The following is a 20,451-nucleotide window of genomic DNA, read 5'->3' as shown; positions in this document are numbered from 1 at the left end:
TCTGCTTTTACTAAAATGAGGACTCCACGGTCTCTGACTACCTTCAGGCAGGATAAATCCCACATAAATCCAGACAGCTCAGAGGCCTGAAAGCACTGCAGGACAACAGCAAGTATCACCCTCCCTTTACCACCACCACTTTGTGAGCCAGGGAAGCCTCTCTACAGCTCCGGTCCCTATGTTTTGTACTGGGCATGCCTTTGTTCAGCCTTTGGACTTTGATTGCCATCCAATCCTCGTTAGCCAGAAAGCAGAGAGGGAACAGCTCTGGGAATCAGGCAGGTGAAGCTGATCTCCTGCCAGTGGCTCGTTCTCACTCAGGCAAGCCAGAAGCTTTGCCCAAGCCCTTGGGTACAGCCATGAGTCTACACAACAAGCACCGGGGAAAAAAAAAAAAAGCCCATAGGCTTGTGATAGTATGTATCATGTACAGTGTATGTATGTGTACAGTAAGGCAAAGTCCCATATAGCCTGTCTTCAGAGATGGAGCTTTGTTAATACACTGCTGAATGCTGACAAGTATGTAACTGACAGAAAACAAAGCAGCCTTTTGTTAATTATGTTCGTCCCAGTGTAGGGGGGATGTATTTCTTAGTGGAGGATATAGGCTAACTCATGCCAGACACGGGGGTTACCTCATTCCCTGTATGCACCTGGGCATATGATGAAGCCTACCCAGAAAAGTATCCTCCCAGGAGAGCAGCAGCAAGCACAGCCAAATCAAGGAGGGTTCGAGATGAGCATGAAGGTTTCTGAAGGACCTCGGCTCCCAGAAACAGCCATTAAACCTGTTCATTGAACCACATCCAACAGCTCCAAGCCAATGACAACAAATGGGTCATTACAGAGGTGTTCAGCCAAGTCCTGTCAAGATGAACTTTCACAAGCACTGAGCTCCTCTGAGATCACCGTGTCTAGGGACTAGGCTGCTTTGAAGCATGCAGAGACTAGCAGTCTCCTTCAGCTTTGACAATCTGTCCTGAATGGTGGGAACTAAATCTTTTGGAAAAATTGGTCCCTGACTATTTTGCAGGTGCTGAGTACCAATATTTGAGCAGGCCTAGGATCAGCATCCCTGAACATCATGTGCAATTTTATAGCCATCAACTTAAATTTCATGGGTTTATAGAGATACGAAACTTTCAGCTTCCTTTTGGAAAAAAACAAATCTGAACATGCACCAAGGCAAGAAGCACCAAAAATACTTCTGTCCATGGCTGGCTTTTAGATGCATGATACATATATGGAGATAAAGCCATGGCTAGGTCTTGACAACACTTCACCAGGTCAGGACCAAGTAGTTTCCTTATTCTACAAGACAGAGTTTTCCCCATAGCTGTTCACAAATTCCCATCTGACTCAACACCTGCACAGGGGTATAGCTCAGATTTCACGTACTCCATGCACCTTCTTGAAGTTCAGCATAGCCTTCCTTCCTCCTCCACCCTTTCTGCCTCCTGTGGTCATACTCAGCCACACACGCACAAGCAGCTTGGTGACCCTGGTTTCTGTGTAGCTGCTTCATGACACCACGCCTGGAGCTGCCTGCTCCTCTCCCCACACTTACACATCAGGCCCCACCACCTCTCCTGCGCTTGTGGTACAACACAGCTCTCTCCTGGCTTTGTTTCTCCCCTCAGCAGTGCGCAGTTCATTTGCACTATGCAAACATCTCCTAGCAGCACACAGATGCTAATCTGTGAAATAAAATATCTTTTGTCAGTTATAACACTGAGTCACAGTCTAATTTTAATGATGCTGAAAAATGTTAATTACCTCTCAAGGCAATACTTGTTCCCTGCTGAATTTATTAGTTTGTTTACCAAATCTTCTCCTCTTATGTGCATTCATTAAGACAGGCTGATAAAACACACAAAAATGTGTGTGCCAGTGGGGTGGTAGACCAGCTAAATGTGGGGAGGCAGGGGAGCTGTTTTTGCCAGAGCACAAGCAGCGAAGAGGTGGCCTGGCCACCGCTGCTGCAGAGACACGCGGCTGAGCTCAGGGCGGTGTTAGGCAGGCACAAGCTGGCCATGAAGCCATCCCTTCTGGCAGCAAGGGACCTGGTGATGCTGGCAAGGTATTTCTGCAGGGCAGGAGTTCAGCCCCTTCTAAGCTTCTTAGCAAAAGTGTTTATTGATTTGGAGGCTTGTATTTATACAGCCGTACTGCAGTGCTGCTGCTGTGGGGGAGCAGCAGCAGCAGCGTTTTTAGTCCGTATGCTTTTGGCTCAAGCTAGTTATCTCTTTGGCTGTGGGTTCTGAAGCTGTCCTTTAAACCCAGCTAAAATGTGACGTAAAGACGACTTACCATCTCTGTGCAGAATTATTTTAGGGTCGAACAGTTCCTTAACACTGTCATCGTGAAGCCTCCCCACATTAGCACTCCTCCGTGTAACAGGACATTGGCAAAACAAATCTAATGTACAGGCACACAAGAAAACAGCTCATGATGCCAGGAAATGCAATTGCTAATTTGTACCGACTATTCCCCTCCCTTTGCTTGCTCGGCAGCTCTGGGTTTCGGTGAGGCTGACGATTCCTTGGCTTTTAAGCGCCACCTGTTGAAACATGAAGCCACATGTCAGCATCCAGCAATGGGACACTGGTTAGTGCCACCAAATCATGCAGCTCCGAAAACGTTGCTCAGACAGGAACTGGGGAAGAAAATCAAACCTACAACAAACTAAACAGTGTTTCACTTCTGTATAGTCTCTGGTCCCAAAGAAGTTGTGACAAATGAAAGCAAAAGTCAGAGTTTCCAGGATTTCTTCATCATTAAAATAAAGTAGGCATCACTGTCCACAGAAGCACTGACTACAGAGTAGTAGTCCAGAAATTCATCTTTTGTAACCTAAGAATGAGAAAAACGGTGTTTACAATGTGTATGATGGCTATACACTGTGGCCCATAGTAAGATGTTTAACATATCCTCATCTTTTGCAAGTAATTCTTCTGCATCTTCCAGAGAAGTCTGATTTTTAGCTCAGACTGTCCTAATCTGATGTTAGGATGTGCTGCCACAGCAAGCTCTCAGGGTTTGGTCCAATGAGACTGAGGTCAGTGGTCTGAGTTTCTTGCATTGGGAGACAGAGCTGTTGCTACTTCCTGAAAAAATGTATTAAGAAAGGTTATTTCAGTTATTGATAAGTATTAGAAGCATGAAGTCATAAAATTGAACAGGTTGGAAAAGATCATTGAGTCCAGCCATTAACCTCGCACTGCCAAGTCCACCACTAAGCCATGTCCCTAAGCACCACATCTACACATCTTTTAAATACCTCCAGGGGTGGTGACCCAACCACCTCCCTGGGCAGCCTGTTCCATTGACAACCCTTTTGGTGAAGAAATTTTTCCTAATATCCAATCTAAAGCCCCCCTGGCATGACCTGAGGACATTTCCTGCATAAATTAGACTAGTCCAACATTACCATCATTATCAAATGAATGTAAAAAGCCCCAAAGGTTAGTCAAGCAAGAAAAAATGAGAAACAAAGTAGAAATGCATTGGTGGAAATGTCCAAAGGAATATTTTTTTTGCCACAAAGTCAGAACTGCTCTAAAGAAATCCACTATTTTTTTCCAGAAAATGTACATAAGCTAAAAAAAACAACCAACCAACCAACCAACAAACAAACAAACAAACTAACAAAAAAAACCCACAAAAAAACCCAACAAAACCCCCAAACCCACTAGATTTTGAATGCTAAAAGATAGTTGAAAATAGTAAAAAAATAAATTCCAGCTTTGGGCAAAAATATCAAGTTTTCAGTGAAAAAAGAACAAATTTATCTATGGAAAATGAACACTGCTCACATTTTACCACAATATGTGCTTTTCCACAGAAAACTAGACTTGAGTTAACTTTAACAAAATATTGCACTTCCTTGCTTTCTCATTTTCCCTGTGTGCCAAGACGTGCAATGAAGTCTGGATCTCATCCCCGTCCTCCAGCTGCAACCTCTGTTAGGATCAGTGGCAACTCTGCAGGCTGGGAGGAAGCCTGGGTCCAGGTTTTGGCAGCGACAGGGCTGCTGCACCTGGAGTCAACTGCTAACCAGCGAGCTGATGCTTTTGCATCCTACAGTGCTCCTGCCTCCTACAGCCTCTGTTGGCATGGGAGCTGAAGAGATGCTAGAGCCAAAAAACAATGCTCACTTCGGAACCACAGAGACTTCAAACTCAGCTGGGGCAAACCAGTATGGCAGGGGGCTGCTCCATGTACCAAGGTTGCTCCAAATACCAATACCTGAGGACTTGGTATGAAGTACAGCCCACTGGGAAATGTGCTTTCAGCTCACCTCTTCCTCCTAGGCTGGCTATGAGAAGGGATTTCTAGAGAAACAGGATGGGCTATAACCATAGCAAAAGCCATAGAAAGTGAGCAGCTGCCGATGACAGCAGGTTGCTCTTGGCATTATCTGTGTCACCAGGGAAAGCTGAGCATGCTGCTGCTGCTGGTGTCGAGGACAGGATCTGGGAGAGAAAAATAACCGAAATCACCAGGCTTGGTCCTTCTGCCAGCCGGTGAGAGCAGAGGCGATGAGCCCAGCTCTAGGATGGCAAAGCTCTGCTCTGCCCAAGCAGCTGCCGAGGTTTGAGGCAGTACTGTGCAAAAGCTGTTACTTAAAGCCAAGTTGGCTTTTATACAGCAATGTGAGCAGGTGGCTTAATCTGCAAAACCCTCAGCTGCTTCCATCTGCCTCTGTCAAACCAGCTTTGTGCCAGGAGACCAACAAAATGAGTCAGATCGTTGAACATACCTTGTAGTCTAATTTCAAGAATATACGCCAGTGAATGGGGCTTGCATTAAAACTGAGTCACTTGAACCAGAAGTTTATGCTTCAGGAGAGAGCATGAGCCAAACAACAACTCTGGACTATATCCAGCTAAAAATTTACCCTCCAGGATAAAAGCACAAAGCCAAAAAAAGTGGCAGAACCAAAATGCAGTAAAGGATGCTGCAGGAGTGCCACCGTTCCTTGGGAACACACCAAAGGCAGAGGCTGTCCCCTGCCCCTCTGCTCCCGTGCCTTGTGCTCTTTCAGGGAGGGAGGAAGAGGGTGTCGCAGAGATGCTCTGAAGGCTCAGGTAGAGGTAGGGAGTGGGGGCAGAGTTTTGGGAGAGGTGTAAGGGAGCCTTTTCCCTCTACGAGGGACAGGGCTCCACCAGCACTTTGGAGCAAGCTCTGGTGCTGCCTGGCAGGGTGGGCAGAGTGCATCCCTGGTGAAGTGCTGTGCTATGGGGGAGGTGGGAGCTCAAGGTGCAGGCAAAACCTTCGCCTCTGGTATTGGCAGACAGCCCTACAGACTCAGATGTTCCTATGGTTTGTGCCATCCTGTTTAGCATCTGTTGCACAATCAGAAAGAAGAAATAGTGCTTCAAACATGAAGCACCAACCAAGATCTGACAGTCTTGATGTTAGTGACAGATACGATCGCGTGCCTTGCCACCTATCTCTCAGTATCTGCCATGTGAACTGTGCAACCACAGACTGACAGGACAGCCTGCATCACCACCTATCTCCAGCATCTGCACACAGCAGCCTTTAGCTGAACACAGGCATTTGGGCTTCATTTTGGCTGTCCCAGATCACAATGCAGCAAGTCCCAGCAGACAGGGACAGTGCAGGGCTGAAGGGCAGCTCTGGGCATCTGCTGTTAGCCCTGATATCCCTTCACGTCTGGTTCAAATCCCCTTAATTTGCTTTTCACTTCTGCAAAGTGCTTCTACTGAATCTCAGGCTTGTGCGCCCAGTATGTCATTATGGCTGCACTTCTAGCAGAAATTCTACTACCTAACAGTTGATGCGACATTTGTGTTTGTTCCATGAACTTGCACCCATATTAATCAAATGACATTTCTTACAGTACAGATTCCAATTTGATTTCTACAGCATCTGATTACAAGTGAAAAATCACATTAATCTTTCTTTTTCCTTAAAGCACTATACCTTCTCTGCAGTTAACAGTTTATACTCAGGTTGCCCGAGGAGCAACTCTGTTCCCAGGGAAGTGAAAGGAAACTTTGTCACTGACTTTGAGGGAATCTGAAACCGGCCCTTGGAAACATACTCTGCACAAATTTTGAAATGACTACATTGTGAAAAATGTCCTCCTGCTGCTGAGAAATGTGTCCAGTGAGCAATGAGGTCCGCACATAGGCAGACCCAAGGAGCAGGGAACGCGCTCTGAGGGCACCATGGTACGTTGTCTGCAGCTCTCACCTGCAGGGTGGGCGCTGAGCCTTCCCACCGGGAGGAGAGTGTTTAGCTCTCCTGGCTCCTGTCCTTCAGGTCCCCACAGAAAACCCTGTTAGTCAAGCTCAGTGCAGAAATGTCACCCTGGGGCACTGAGCTTTCCCCAGCCATTGCAGGCTCCAGCTATGCTGCTGCTTGCATAGTTGCTTCCAGTACCACTCCTCCCTTCTGAAAAGGGATATTGCATTTGGGATTCAGTAAAATTGGAAAGTATTAACACTGAAAAGAGAAACTGTTTGCAGTTATTCAGATTAAAAATTTCATTGCACTTGATTAAATATCAGCACAACAGATCACTGTGGGGTCTGAAGACGTGAGATAGCATGTCAGAAAGAAATACTTCTTTCATTTTGCGATTCCCATAGTCCATTCACATTACTTTCCTATTATTTGAAACACAGGAGACAGATGACATGACACCTTGTTGTGGAGCCAATTAATAAATAAGAAATAGATGGATTCTACTCAAGCTGCCGTGACATGTACAGCCTCTATGCGACAGTAAGTTTGTTTTTCATGTAAGGTATGTTGGCACTTCAGCAGCATTGCAGTAAGTAAAGGCTCCTCTTATGATGGATGGCAATCTTAAAGAGACTTTCCACCAGTTTCCAGTGTCAGCCAGTATGCAAGTTTCTGGAGACTTACAGATCAAAGAAAACAATAGAGTTGCACAGCCTTTACTAAGGAACTGCACACAGGTATTGCTCATACCGAGATCACAGCTGGACAAAACAAAAGCAGCATTTGCACAGGACCAGAGCAGCAAGCACTCAGGAATTCAGTGTTTGACCTGTTAGCAGCCCAGGCTATGTAAGAGCTGAGAATTCATCAGTCAAGCTCTTCTGAAAGTCCAGTGTATAAGCCTATACTCCTTTTAGCTGGCTGCCAGCCTGAAATGGAGCAAATGCTGCCATACACGAGCCATTTACTCCTTGCTACAGCAGCAACATCTCAGGCTGGGACAGCAGCACAACGATGTGAGAGAAGAAAGAAGACAAAAGGAATCAAGGCAGGAATAACTAGACAGCACCCCTCCCGCTCTTCTCTTCTCTTCTCTTCTCTTCTCTTCTCTTCTCTTCTCTTCTCTTCTCTTCTCTTCTCTTCTCTTCTCTTCTCTTCTCTTCTCTTCTCTTCTCTTCTCTTCTCTTCTCTTCTCTTCTCTTCTCTTCTCTTCTCTTCTCTTCTCTTCTCTTCTCTTCTCTTCTCTTCTCTTCTCTTCTCTTCTTCTCTTCTCTTCGTCTCTTCTCGTCTCTTCTTTTTTCTTTTCTTTTCTTTTCTTTTCTTTTCTTTTCTTTTCTTTTCTTTTCTTTTCTTTTCTTTTCTTTTCTTTTCTTTTCTTTTCTTTTCTTTTCTTTTCTTTTCTTTTCTTTTCTTTTCTTTTCTTTTCTTTTCTTTTCTTTTTTCTTTTCTTTTTCGTTTCTTTTTTCTTTTATTTTCTATTTTATTTTACTTTTTATTTTTATTTTTTCCTTTTCTTTTCCTTTTTTCTTTTTTCTTTTCTTTTTTTTTTTTCTTTTTTTTTTTTAACAGTTTCCTTTGTGCACCATTTTCCCACTCTCTGTAAGAGGAAAGGACAGAAGATCTCAGAACTGAGACAGCCTCATTGGTGTGACCAGGAGGGGAGGTCCCCATCGTTTTTTCAGGCGATGACAAGACAAGAAAGTGACGAGTTCTTGGGTTCCCAGAAAGTTCCCTGAAGTCAAGCTTGGTCATAAACCAGTATAAATATAAAAAGTAGTAAGCAGCTTTTGGTGTAGGTGTGTACAGCAACAGCTACCAGACCAGTAAATGTTCCAGGAACAGTGAGAAGAAAATACTGTAGCACATATATGCCCTTTAAAGAAAAATATTAGTGATATGATCTCAAATTACAAAAAGAAAGAAATGAAAGAGGGAAAAAAAGCTATAAGCAGGTCCATGGAGGTTTGAAACAAGGCATGCACAGGAAAAATGCCTGTATACTGACTAGTAAGCCAGGGAGAAAACAGGGCTTTAAAGATCATTTTGCATTTATTCTGGTCCACGTCTCCTCTTCCCAATCTGCTTCTCCCTCCAGCCTCCTGGCACTGGGAAATGTTCCCAGCGGTGAGCTGAGCAGTTGCTCCACCCCACAACTGAGACCCAAGAAGGCAAGAGCTCCTGCAGTGCTGCAGCAGAGAAGGCTACGTGACCCTCCTGGGACAGGCTGCCTCATGCTCATAACAGTCTGCCCCCAACCACCACCCTACCAGAATATTTCAGTTTCCTCCTCTTGCACCCTCTGTTGAACAGAGCTTTTTCTAACACTGGAGGAGGGGATACATCCAGGAGCCACAGGGATCTACTGCGGATGGCTGAGAAGGAGCTCATCACAGGAAAGAAAAGATATGTCAGGGGTGCAGGGAGGAAAGGGGCAGATTCGTGGAGCCAGATCTGCTCTCTGATTACACTCCAATCCCCTAAGGCTGAGCCTACCAAAACATCTGGAAATTTTTTCTGCAGACTGACTGTAATTGGCACAGTTACTGGAAGCTGATATTACAGAAAATGAGCGTGGTGTTGCGCATACACTTAATCATGGGAACCTACAAATGGTAGAAGTAAAGTCTTGCTTCTTTAGTCATATGATCAGAGTTTCCAAGCATTCTTCATCATGATGATAAAATAGACATCTGTGTCTATTGAAGCGCTGACGCCTGCATAGTAGTTCATGAATTCTTCTGTTGTGACCTGAGACAGAAGGATTTAAAACAGGAAAATTAACCTTTTTTTTTTTTTTTAAATGCTGTAAGTCAAAAACACACATTGAGAAAAACTCTAAAAGAAATGTAACACTTGCTGTTTTTTGTTGTTGCTAGTGTAAAGCAACCTGACATGAAGAATGAAGACACAAAATTTGTGTAAGTTCGCTTTGCTAGAACTAAGAGCTACTGTCCTCCAGGAACACTTGATGGAAATGAAACATGCAGAGTTAAACTAACCTTACCAGGAACTGAAGTTAAAATCATTGCTGACCAAGAAGACAAATGTTTTAATGCTTTCCTTTTCCAGGGATGCTATAATCTGGTTCTGTGCATTATTATTAATAAAAAGTAGAGGGTGTTTCTGGTGCAACGCAGAGGCAGCTAGGAGCTTCATATCCATTAAACGGAGAGAAAATATCATTGCTCTAAAGAAGGTTCAATTAAAGAACCAAACATTCTTTCAAATACCTGAGAGTTTTTAATACCTTTCATAGGTATTTTGAAGTTGAATGGGTTTTAAAATGACAATTTTAAAAATAAAAAAATCAGATTAGCAGATACAAACAGTGCATGTTTCTTGTGATGCCTTAACTCTTGACCTGTATAGATCATTGTTTGAATTAACATCACATGGAAAAATACTTGCTCCTACTGTGCTGTGCATTTGAGAGCTAGGTAAAATGTGGCAACGGGGAGAGGCTAACATTGCAAACTGTCCTACCATTAGGAATCGATTACAAGCTTCACTGACCCTGCCTGTTTCAGAGGCACCTAGCGAGGTGATGGTGAAGAGGACCTCTCTAGCAGATGCTTAGCCTTGAGGCATTTCTGCTAAAAAACATTTCAGGTGTTTAGCTATACCAGAGTCATTAGTGACTCTGATTCCAGCGCAGGAAAGTCACAGTCAGTTCTCAGAACAAACTGCAATTTAATACCAGGATTGCTGAGCAAGAAGTGGGTGCTCAGAGTAACTTTCCTGTAAGCTTAAACACTGCAGCATTTATGAAGTACAAGGCACTGAACTAGTCGAGGATCATTCTGGGGACTCATTTAATGTGTTTGTGTATGACCTTGGCACAAAACCCCAGAAATATTTTGTCTGAGGTTTGCTAGACGTCACCACTGCTGCAGAGAAGAAAGAGGACAACACACGCAACTGGTACCTCTGAGGATGACAGAACAGGAAAGGGATGAAATTCAGCTCTAGAAAGTGCAAAGCTATACCTGAGGGAAATAAAAAACATCACCTCCCTACAAACTAAGAGCCTGTCTGTTGGAAACAAAGCAAGTGGAGGACTTGGGGGTAGTAGCCAGCCACTAGACAGGTAACAGTCACCAGTGTAGTGCTGCCATGAAAACCCAGGTGCAACCTCCGAAGTGTGAAGTGTTTAAAGACATTCCACAAAGCACCGATGAAACCTTATCTAGTTTGTTATCATGAACAGCTTGGACTGAGAATGTCCCTATGTGAATAGCAGAGATCCGTGATTGCTCTGAGTTGGTCAGACCTGTACTTTCAGACCAAGGAAGTTTGCAGACACGAAACAAGGGGAAACAAAGTGTGCTTGGCTCGGAGACAGCTAGAAAGCGAATGCATAAGGAGTCTGTCACAGGAGGTGCCCAGGCTTTGCACCTGCCACAGAGGGTAGAAGCAGAGGTAGGAAGGGCTCCCAGCCTTGCCACAGCTAGTGTCTTCTCACGGGACATGGCTTGTGGCAGCCCCCCAACCCCACCCTCCCTCCAGCTCTCCGTGGATAGATCTATCTCTGTTATGCACCAATTTCCAAGTCAAGTGACTCAGTAATTACACATGCTAACTGTGAAGTATTCCTTGTATTAGGGAACCTGCTTTTGAACTGGATCCTGGTATTTTTTCTCCTAAGAAATGAAAAGCCCTTCGTTTTTTATGTGGATCTTGAAAATCAGCAATTGTGTGGGTTAGAGTGAAGATGTACTTAGACTAACCTATGAAAGTAGAGTATTAAGGCTACCAGCCTGTAAATGCAATCTCATGTCTGTCTACCCTTGCACCTCCTGCAAAGGCCCCTTTGCCTCCGAATGCATAAGCAACCTACACCAACAGTCCTACACGTATTTTACTTTCCCCCATAAATGTGTGGCAAATGCACGTTTGTACTGCAGTCACTCTTACATTTAATAGTTTAAGTCAAATGCTGAGTCAGATGGTGATCTCATGGCTTGTCATTACGTGTTTCACTTACCTTCCCATCTTTGTCATAGGGTGAATCAAAATTATCCAGAAAGGCCCTAAAAACTTGATCTTCTGTCCAGTCTCCATTTTGGTATTTGGGATGATGCTTTGCGTTATACACCCCCCGTAAGTCTTCAATTGTTACGACACCATCTCCGGTCTTATCTAACTTCCTAAATGCCTGCATGATAATCTCTTTTCTTGCCTTTGACATGGGAGGCTGTAAAGAAATATTAACAGAATCATTTTATTTCTGCCAGCTACTTGCCCCGTTCCAAATTCAAGTAACTGCTGTTGTATATTGTAAACCCATTTAATAAGAAATAGTAAACATAATTAATACTAGTAAACATGTTGTAATAATAAACCTGTTTCAAGGCACTTGAGACAACAAACTGTTGACAGTCTACACTGTCCATGAGGTAGGAAGGATAGTATATCACCAAAAAAGCAGTGTTATCAAGACTATTCAGTGTTTATCAATACAATAGTAAATGGACAGTAAGAGAGAAAATGCTACCTAGAACAATTTTCTGGTTTACCCATTTTAAATATTTATCACGAGATTACTAAATACTCTAAGCACTATTGTCTTTCTTGATTGCTTAGCCTCCAGCAGAGCAAAGAGAATCCAACCAAAATCAGTCACATTGTCACTGATTAGAGAAAGGCAGCACTGGATTTGTTCATGCATCTTAAAATGACAGCTAAAGAAGTGAGATTAATGGACTGAACCACTGAGGTACCCAGATTGCAATATAGGAATTTAAGTACCTAAATCAAGACAGTAATTAATAAATAAAAAAAAAATCACAACCATTTATTTGCAACTATTCTTTTCTATTCTATTCATGAAGAGCCTTACATCTTGCCAATAAATTGCAGAGACATGTTGTCTTCTGAGCCCTCAAATACACAGAGGTGTTATTTAAGGTGATTTTCTTCTTTAGCGTATTTAGATAAAAATAGAATATTTTAACTTCTCAAGAGTTACTGATTTTTTAAATAGACCTGTAGGCTTTGTTAATTACTAAGGCAAAGAAAAGTACTGTGTTTTGTGTTCAGCTAATGACGAACCAAGGCTTTTTCTCCATTTGGTGCAGCAATAACAAAAATTTCCAGACTTACTCTCAGTGTAACAAGAAATTCATCAAAATCAATTGTTCCACTGCCATCTTTATCAAATATCCGGAAAATCTCCTGTGCTTCTTCCTTGTCTATCATCATGGCATAATCATTTAATCCTTTCACAAACTCCTTGAAATCAAGGGTCCTGCTGTTGTCATCATCCATAATCCGAAATACTCTGTGGAATACGTGCAATTTGAGGAAAATGCATAGGAAAACTTGCAGAATGCTGCAGCGGTTTAGCACAGCGCCAGAGCACAGGGACACCTTACTGAGATAACATTTCCCCCTTGTACGGTCTTCTGAGAAAGAAAAAAAAAAAAAGAGGGAGGAAAGAAAAAAACCCAGCCAAAAAACCCCACGCTTACTGACAGCAGAGATGACTTGCTTAGATTGGTGCCTGAACATTACACAGCTGAAGTTAAACGAGGTGAAGGCTGCCTCAACTGGAGGAGTCTTCTATTTGTTATACACTGAGCCATCTAAAAGCTGGGCATGTAGATGAATTCTGGCTGGTCACATAGGGTCCCTCTGTGTTTTATGGTCCCAGGAGGGGCTTCAGGGTGTGATGTACCTGCCCTGTCCTAGGGGTGGGGAGACCCACATGGGTGACTGCAGTCTAGTCAGACTGGACAGCTAACAGGCCATTACACCCAAGGGAATCACGTCCCAAAAGAAAGGAAGCGCAAAATTCCCAGTATTGTGATACTTGAGATAATTACAGAAAATTCCAAAGAGAGAGATGTTTGATGTTCCCACTCTCTCCCTGGCAGGAGTTGTTCTGGGTCTCAAGGAAGCACCTTACTGTGAGGGATTCATGGTTCCTGGTCCTTAAACAGGTGAGCAGTTCAGTCTTGTCTCCCAAGACACAGGAGCACCAAGCCTAGGCTCTGTGGGTTATGGCATTTGCATTGGAACCAGAAAACTCAAGTTTTGGTCCCTGCTTAGTCCCTGAGCCTCTTGCAGCCAGAACTATTAGGACGAATAATGGATTTGACTTCTTAGACTCACCTGCCAAGTCCTTTGATGCCTGCAGATCCCCTTGCTAAACACTGCAGACGAAGCCTTTCTACAGGGTCAGTGGTTTTTGACAGGTTCCTTTTAGCCTGGATTGCCATCTCTCGGTCATGCCTTGCTGTGCCCGGCATCTGGAAGACCAAAGCACTCATATGGCATGGATTCACATACACAGAGCAGAGAGCTGAGACCTGCTTTAGCATATGGAGTATCCCAGATCCCCCACTTGCAAAGTACTGGCAACTCTTTCATGAGGACTTGTTTTGAGCCTCTATTTCTTTTTCCTTATATCATTCTACCAGAAGGGGAAATTGCCAATCCAGGCCACCAGTCCTGAAAGGAATGCTCAGCCAGCCACCCAGACGTAATATATGTGATTAGCCCAGACACAAACAGGAACATGTGGGTAAGCATTTGCTGCCTACAGTGTACGCACACAGTGAAAGCCGGTGGACACACTCAGGGAAGCACTGCTGCCCCTGCACCCCCGGCAGCCCCACTGAGCCCCCTCAGCCTGGACAGGTTTGCAGTTTGCATTTGCCCACAGGCAGAGCTGTGACAGAAAAAATTGTCCTGGGTGAGGACCTTTTTCTTATGTTTGCTTTTGTCCCACTGTAGTCCTGATTTTCCAGAGCAGGACCTGCTCCCATTGCACATCTGAGCAGCAGCAATCAGCCCAAGACCTGACCTCGCCTACTGATGACATCTTCGCTGTTTTAACACAACTGCAGAACAAGTTAATAACTTAAACTTGCACAGCATTTAGCACCCTTGGATTTCAGGACCCTGCCAGCCCTCACGTAAGCCTTCAAGCTTCCCTCAGAGGAAGACAGTGGAATAAAAAGTGGGAAAAGCAACTCTGGACTTGCAGCACTGCAACAGCACCACCAAGAGCAGCATGTCGGGGCTGGCAAAGGGTCACTTCTCCCTCAGGGATCACTTGTGCCTAGTGCTAAGAGCAACAAGGCTGCCCATGCCCATGGTGACATTCCAGGGGCACACTGTATCCTGGCCCCTGGGCACATGTTCAGGGCCAAGACTGTCACTCCTTAGCCTGGCTGCTGGATCTGCAGTCATGAAGGCCCTCAAAATATTTTCCAGCCTTTAAAGTATCATGGGATCAGAGCATGGAAGAGTCACAGAGGGCTGGGCTGAGTTACAGCAGGGCTCTTGGCTCAGAGGGCACTGGGTGCTCTGCTGAGGGTGCTCTGGGTTGGGGAGATGAAGATGGGTGGCCCTGTGAGGCATCATCAGTGCACGTTGCACTTCCAGTCCTCTTGTCGTTGCACATGCAGAAGTGTGAACTGAAACGGTCAGAGAAAGCTTCTGAGAAACACGGAGTCAAACTGTTCCATCTTAACTACTCCACTCCTGTCTAGAGAGCATTTGCTGTGGCAGCTGTTAATGTCATGTGTGCTCACTTTTGCGAATCCTTCAGACAACACCAGCTGGGCTTGGAAAAAGAGAAAAATAAAATGTTTTGGTTCACCTCAAAATGGTTTCAGTGCTAGTTTATTGTAGAAGTCTAGAGTGGCACAAAAAGAGACTGTTCCAGCTTTTTTTTCAGCCAGAAGAGCAAAGTTCTTCCAGAAACTCATTAACAAGTGACCAGAAAGACCTTACAGCTGTGTGAGATCAGCAGTCAAAAATGTTTTCTGCAAACAATGACCTGTCCTTAAGGGGAGATGTTTAGCTGGCAAGAATATAAAATATGGTGAGGTTACATAGACACAAACTATATTTAAATTATACAGTTATATACTGTAGCTTATATATATAATTCCTGTATATCTATATACAAGTGCACAATGCATACATGCACAGCACTGTGCAGTATGCCTCTATACTATGTTATGCATTTATATAGATCTGACACCAATGATGACATCATTTGTCTCCACTGCACACTGCAAAAATCTACACAAACACACAGCGTGCAAAGAGTGTAGTAGCTCCTTGCCTTGGGTTCAGTGCAGGCATTTCCAGTATACTGTAATATGCATCAAGTAACCATTGCAGTGAGACTCATGAATTGAGGCTAGGGAAGGATCATCTGATATGGTATCTGTTACGATCTCCTGTACCTCAATAAAAGCCACTGAAACTGTCCAATCCTCCGTTGTCTCTAAGTATGGTTTTCTCCTACACCTACAAGCACTTCTAGCTGAGAACTCACCATCTTTAGGCTAAGTTGTTCCAGTATTGAATCATTTTCATTTTAAAATACGTTCTTTGTTTCTAGTCTGAATTTCCCCCATCATTAAATGCTGGTTTACTTTCTTTTACTAGATTAAAGACTTTTCTATTAAAAATAAGTCCAGATGTAAATATCTGAAGGTGCCTTCTAAATTCTGTTTGGTTAAGTAATGAGACAGAGCTTAGGACTCTTGCTACAAAATGAGTCTCCAGTTGTCAGGTATTCTGGTCTTGTTGCTGAACTTTTCCATTTTTTTCCAGTGTTCCTTTTGAAGTGGGACAGAGCACACTAATAATCTCACTAATGCCATAGGCTGAGATATTTGCATTTCTTCCCCTAGTATCATGTTTAAAAACACTAATAGCAAATATTTCTGCTGCTCTTTACAAATCTCCATTCTCTGTAACGTTCAATAACAAAATCACCAACACCATGTTGCTATACAAAACTCGGCAATTAAAGTCTGTAATGTGATTATAGATTACACTAAAGCCTTTTAAACATGACCTGGCTTCCTGTGTCACACAGCAGCATATGTTTGAGAATCACTTTCTATGCATTCAATAAATACAGAAAAACAGTTAAATATAAACCTTATTGGATGCCAGACACCCTGGTCCATAGTAACACATCTACTACCACTTCCTTATTTCTGTTGGCTGCTGGTTTAAGCTAGAGATAAACCCTTCCTATGCTTTTAAAAGACAATACTGCATTGTAAGAACAGATTCTGAATCAGAGCAAGGATGGAGGAATAACACCATGTGAACTGTCTCCTCTCCTTTCATTTTGCTTTGCCCCTTTTTTGATTATATGAAGTAATTAAAGATACATTCAGGATTTGCTGAACAGTTCTCTGTATAACTTATGCGTTATGTAATGATAACCATTAATAAAACAAGAAAAGGTCATAGCCATAATTTTGCATGGTTTTAATTCTTATATCTCTTCCAAGATCATCAGATGTCTCACACGGTGAAATGAAAAAGGGGCTGGTTAATTCAATTCTGAACGCTAGAGAGTTTTGTTTTGCCTAACAGCCTGGGCTATGAGCAATTACAATACCCCACGTTCTCAGCACTGTTCGTTTCTATGGGCAAAGTTGTGTTGTGCAGGCTGAACAGAAATGCCTGCATTTCTTACTAACAAATACAAAACCTGAAATTTTAAGTTGGGTTCTTCCAGGCAAACCTTAGGCTGTTCAGCAGCCAGATTCCTTTTATACCCCTCTAAGCCTGAAGCTTAAACCTGGAGGGTCAGATTTAATCTAAGCTCAGCACCATTTGTTTATACGTTATCCTTCAGCTGAGCCCAAGAGCCTCCTATGAAAATACTGAAAAACACCCCCCCCGAGGCAGGCAGAAACCCCTACGGCCCTCCGGATCATTGCAGGCTCCTGAGAGCTCCTGTCCTGGCCAAGCGCATGGGTCACACACCACTCCTGAGCAGAAAAGCTCAGAGTCTGGGAGTAGACCGAGTGGCCTAAACTGATGGCAGGCACTGGGTTTCTTCCTAATAATTTCATTAAATTATTCAGAGCTTGAAAACTTTGTGAGTATTTGGCAATCATCTTAACACCTCCCTAAAAATCTGGCTCCCCAGCCCCACTGACCCTACTGTAAGCAGCCTCCCCTGTGCCCCTCCACCATCTGCAGCATCATCTTACTCCCATCTTCTAGCATGTGGGCCATTACTGCTCTTGCTGTTTTGCCTTCCCCCCCCCCCCCCATATATATATTGCAAAATATATATTAAATGGTATATGTATACAAAAATCCCCTACTCTTGGCTGAACCACAAGCTCAACTGATCAGAGAAGCTCAGCGTAAGCTAGCGAACAAGAGACAAAATCCTTTACCTGCAATGCTATTCTGCACCCGGGGTTTCTATCCAGGACCTGGGAGGTGTCGGGGGGCTGGGACAGCGTCGTGCCCCACCTGCCTCTCAGCTCCCAGGCTCTCGCCGGGATCGGGTGGGAAGTGGAGGGGATGAAGGGACCTGAGCTCACAGCAGAGCTTCCTCGTCCATCTCGTTTGACTTGTTTACACACCTACACACCAGGCTGCCTTGCCCCCCCCGCTTTTTTGGAGTTTACCAGCCGGTCTCCAAGGTGACACTGGTGGCTGGCTGGCCCAGCCTGCAATTACACTGCTTCCCTAGGTGATTGCTGTTGGGTTGCAAGAGTCCTTTTCTTTAACCTCTTTTTAAATCAACGCCTTAGTTCTTCTCTCTGCCCACACCGGCTGGTGGGGGAAAGCGGGATACACCTTGTGCTGACCCTCACCGAGATACCTGGGGATGCTCACAGGACAGTGCAGCATCACCGTGCCAGCGTTGGCTATGGCTGTGTTTTGATGACGTTTCTCTGCTCTATAGTTGATAGAGTTGAAAAACTTGCTGGTTCAATCCTTTACTCAAAACACAGCAGGAGTAAAAGCCTATTGATTCTGTTTCTTAAAAAACAAGTTGGTGGTGTATTTTTTCCTGTTGTTTAACTGCCATTTTGTAGACCGACTGATGATGAGAGCCTCCAGGGAGACACTGAGGCTGTGTTCGTCCACAGCAAGAAGAAAACTGGAAAGGTAGAACATCTATATGATGCAGAAAAATCGCTCTCTGCCTAGACACAGCTATTAACAACTCTGCCTGAGAAGGTCACAAACGTTATCAGTGACACAGCGTAACGCTCGGAGAAGGAGTCAATGTATTGATAGGCTCATCAGGGGTGAAATATAGCCTAGGTTATGCTCCCTGGCCCTCTTGGGCAGCAGCAATCTTGAATACACAGGATCAGGGCTGATGGCAGCTTGTACAAGTTGGCTCGAGAGCCAGTCGGAAATGGAGAGAAAGAGCTCAGTTCTGGCCATGGATAGATAGAACAGTGAGCAAGGACAAATAAGTGCATCATTTCCTGACAAAAGCAGAAAATTATTTTAGGCAATTGCATTCGCATCCTGGACGGCTGCTTATCTTTCATCAACAGGTACTTCCTGGTACTAAACTGTAGCTTGTGCAAGACTTTGTATACACTTCGTATCTCTCATCTAGCAAGTGATTGTAACATACAAGCAGGAAATAATGCTTATTTAATCAATCAGTGATTCAAAAATACTGACTTTGTGACAAGGTAACATCCCCCTTCCTGGTATCTTTGTTGTTTATTGATTTCCAGAGGATTCCTGGGAACACAGGATAGATAAGGGGCTGCACATACCACCTGATTGCCAGCACGAGAGGAGTTGCCCCTGTTGTCTTCCCACACACCCTGCAAAGGCAAAACGTACCCTGCAAAAGTACTGAGGACTGGAGATGGAGAGATGATTCTCACTGAACAACTTGGTCCTTGCAATTTGGCATTCCACCTGAGTAAAGCAGTTCTTCAGGTGCAGAATTGGCATTGGCTTTCAGAGGGGTGCGTGTAGATTAGAACAGCAAGGATGGGCTCTTGAAAGCAAAATAATAAGTTAATTTAACATGTGGATGCTCAACTGCCTTCTGCTGCCTTTCCTGCCCTCTGCCACTGAGCCCATGCATACACCTACACACACAGATTTTCACTCTACCTTCTACACACTCCTCTGAAAACTGGACTGTGCCATGTCTGAGCTGGTTAACGAGTTACGAACCTGACCAATAATTAATGTGCTTTCAGGTATCTCAGATTGCATCAGGCTGTGATTAAGTTTATTTGATTGTACCTGCTCTGTGACTGTGCTCAAAGCTGTAAGCAGAGCTCATTGAATGCAGAATTTATCATGAAAGAGAGAAAGATTTCATCAGAACTGTGGAATTTTTCCTCTTCGCTTTCTAACTAGCTCTGAATACATACCGGTTTATTCTTGGTTTTGTTCAGTCTGAACAGCCTGAACTGTCTGTTTCGTTTGTGGTTCAGAAATGGCCTGAATCTAGTAAGAAAAACCCATGAGATCTAATATAATCTGTACACTCATGACAGAGACTGAGATTTTGTCTAAGTTTCCAAAAATTCGGGTTTCTTGTTTAATTTGGGTAGGAAATAAGGTAAAGGAAATGCTTTATAAGCATTATAAGAAGTGTCTCAAAGAGAGAAGCCACTGAGTATTTTCTCATTAGTTTACATACACTAGCTGTGTTTCTTAATGTAATCTGTGACCTGTGACCATCACTGCCCATAAGTTGTCCAGCCATGAGAAATGCAGCTACGAATACATCCATTTGGTAGGGGAATCAGCAGGGTCTTTAATTTTCAATACAACTAAATAAGCAGATATAAAAAAAAAAAATTTAAAAAAGCAAGCATGAAGCATCAGAACACTATTCACCAAAGGAGACTAATCCTACAGAGTAAGCCTCAAGCCTCTAGGGTTTCTCCTGCCATTACAACCGAGAAAGTTTCATATACACCAAAAAAGAAACCCCCACGGGGTAAGTAACATTGTCAAGGGAAAAGTATTCTGATTTTAAACCAAGCTATAATCCAATTAAATTGAACTTGTAACCTAAATATGATGCATTTATATCCAAAAATGCTGTCTCCATGCGGTTTGTAGTCATCCAGCTGAAATTAATTGTGCTCATGATGGTTTTCCAGAGCTGAGACCAGCTGGCATATGCAGACCATGCCCATGCTACTGGACTCCTTCCAAAGAGGGTGGTCATGTCCAACCTGCTTTCTGGGGACGGTCCCCAGCTCTGCTCGCAGGAGACACAGTCCAGTGTCTCCACATGGGTCTGACCCCACTGCAGGGACCCTCACCAGCTCACCGCTCCAAGCTGAGGAGCCTTTCCAGCCCAAAGAGTGCACAGTGCCGGCAGCACCTGGCCAATGGATGCCGCGGCCCAGCTACACGTCCTCAGCGTTCCTTGCCTTTACCTTGTCCTCTCATGCCGGGGAAGCACAAGCAGATATTATTTGTTTTTAGCACTATGCCTGCTGT

At 43.9% G+C, this 20,451-nt stretch overlaps 1 protein-coding gene and 1 long non-coding RNA gene across 4 annotated transcripts; one reads left to right on the top strand and one right to left on the bottom strand.

Moving 5' to 3' along the window:
* Positions 1 to 89: 89 nt before the first annotated feature.
* On the bottom strand, positions 90 to 19,101 carry CAPSL (calcyphosine like). 3 transcript variants are annotated; one of them, XM_056324503.1, is made up of 6 exons: positions 18,820 to 19,101; positions 13,333 to 13,469; positions 12,322 to 12,499; positions 11,204 to 11,413; positions 8,827 to 8,967; positions 90 to 3,107 (listed from the first exon to the last, which is right to left on the bottom strand). In XM_056324503.1, the coding sequence occupies exons 1-5, from the start codon at positions 18,931 to 18,933 to the stop codon at positions 8,866 to 8,868; spliced, it is 741 nt and encodes a 246-aa protein (XP_056180478.1). In that variant the 5' UTR covers positions 18,934 to 19,101; the 3' UTR covers positions 90 to 3,107; positions 8,827 to 8,865. The 3 variants fall into 3 exon arrangements, with proteins under 3 accessions (XP_056180478.1, XP_056180477.1, XP_056180479.1); XM_056324502.1 differs by lacking the exon at positions 90 to 3,107 and having other exon boundaries at positions 8,312 to 8,967; positions 18,820 to 19,100; XM_056324504.1 differs by lacking the exons at positions 90 to 3,107; positions 18,820 to 19,101 and adding an exon at positions 17,394 to 17,574 and having other exon boundaries at positions 8,312 to 8,967.
* On the top strand, positions 3,653 to 16,411 carry LOC130142483 (uncharacterized). Its single transcript, XR_008819425.1, has 5 exons — positions 3,653 to 6,203; positions 6,660 to 6,759; positions 9,096 to 11,319; positions 13,095 to 13,160; positions 13,957 to 16,411. It is a non-coding gene; the product is annotated as an uncharacterized LOC130142483 (long non-coding RNA).
* Positions 19,102 to 20,451: the final 1,350 nt, after the last annotated feature.

Source organism: Falco biarmicus, chromosome Z (assembly GCF_023638135.1).
Source record: "Falco biarmicus isolate bFalBia1 chromosome Z, bFalBia1.pri, whole genome shotgun sequence".
Lineage (NCBI taxonomy): Eukaryota > Metazoa > Chordata > Aves > Falconiformes > Falconidae > Falco > Falco biarmicus.
The sequence above is the reverse complement of the archived record's forward strand: the minus strand, read 5'-3'. Positions and strand labels throughout refer to the sequence as shown.

Coding starts and splice junctions, on each gene's coding strand:
- CAPSL (XM_056324503.1), bottom strand. CDS start 18,933: ATGCCAATTCTGCACCTGAAGAACTGCTTTACTCAGGTGGAATGCCAA. Junction 11,414..12,321: donor AATTTCTTGTTACACTGAGA/GTAAGTCTGGAA, acceptor ATTTCTTTACAG/CCTCCCATGTCAAAGGCAAG. Junction 8,968..11,203: donor CCTATGACAAAGATGGGAAG/GTAAGTGAAACA, acceptor CTTCTGTCTCAG/GTCACAACAGAAGAATTCAT.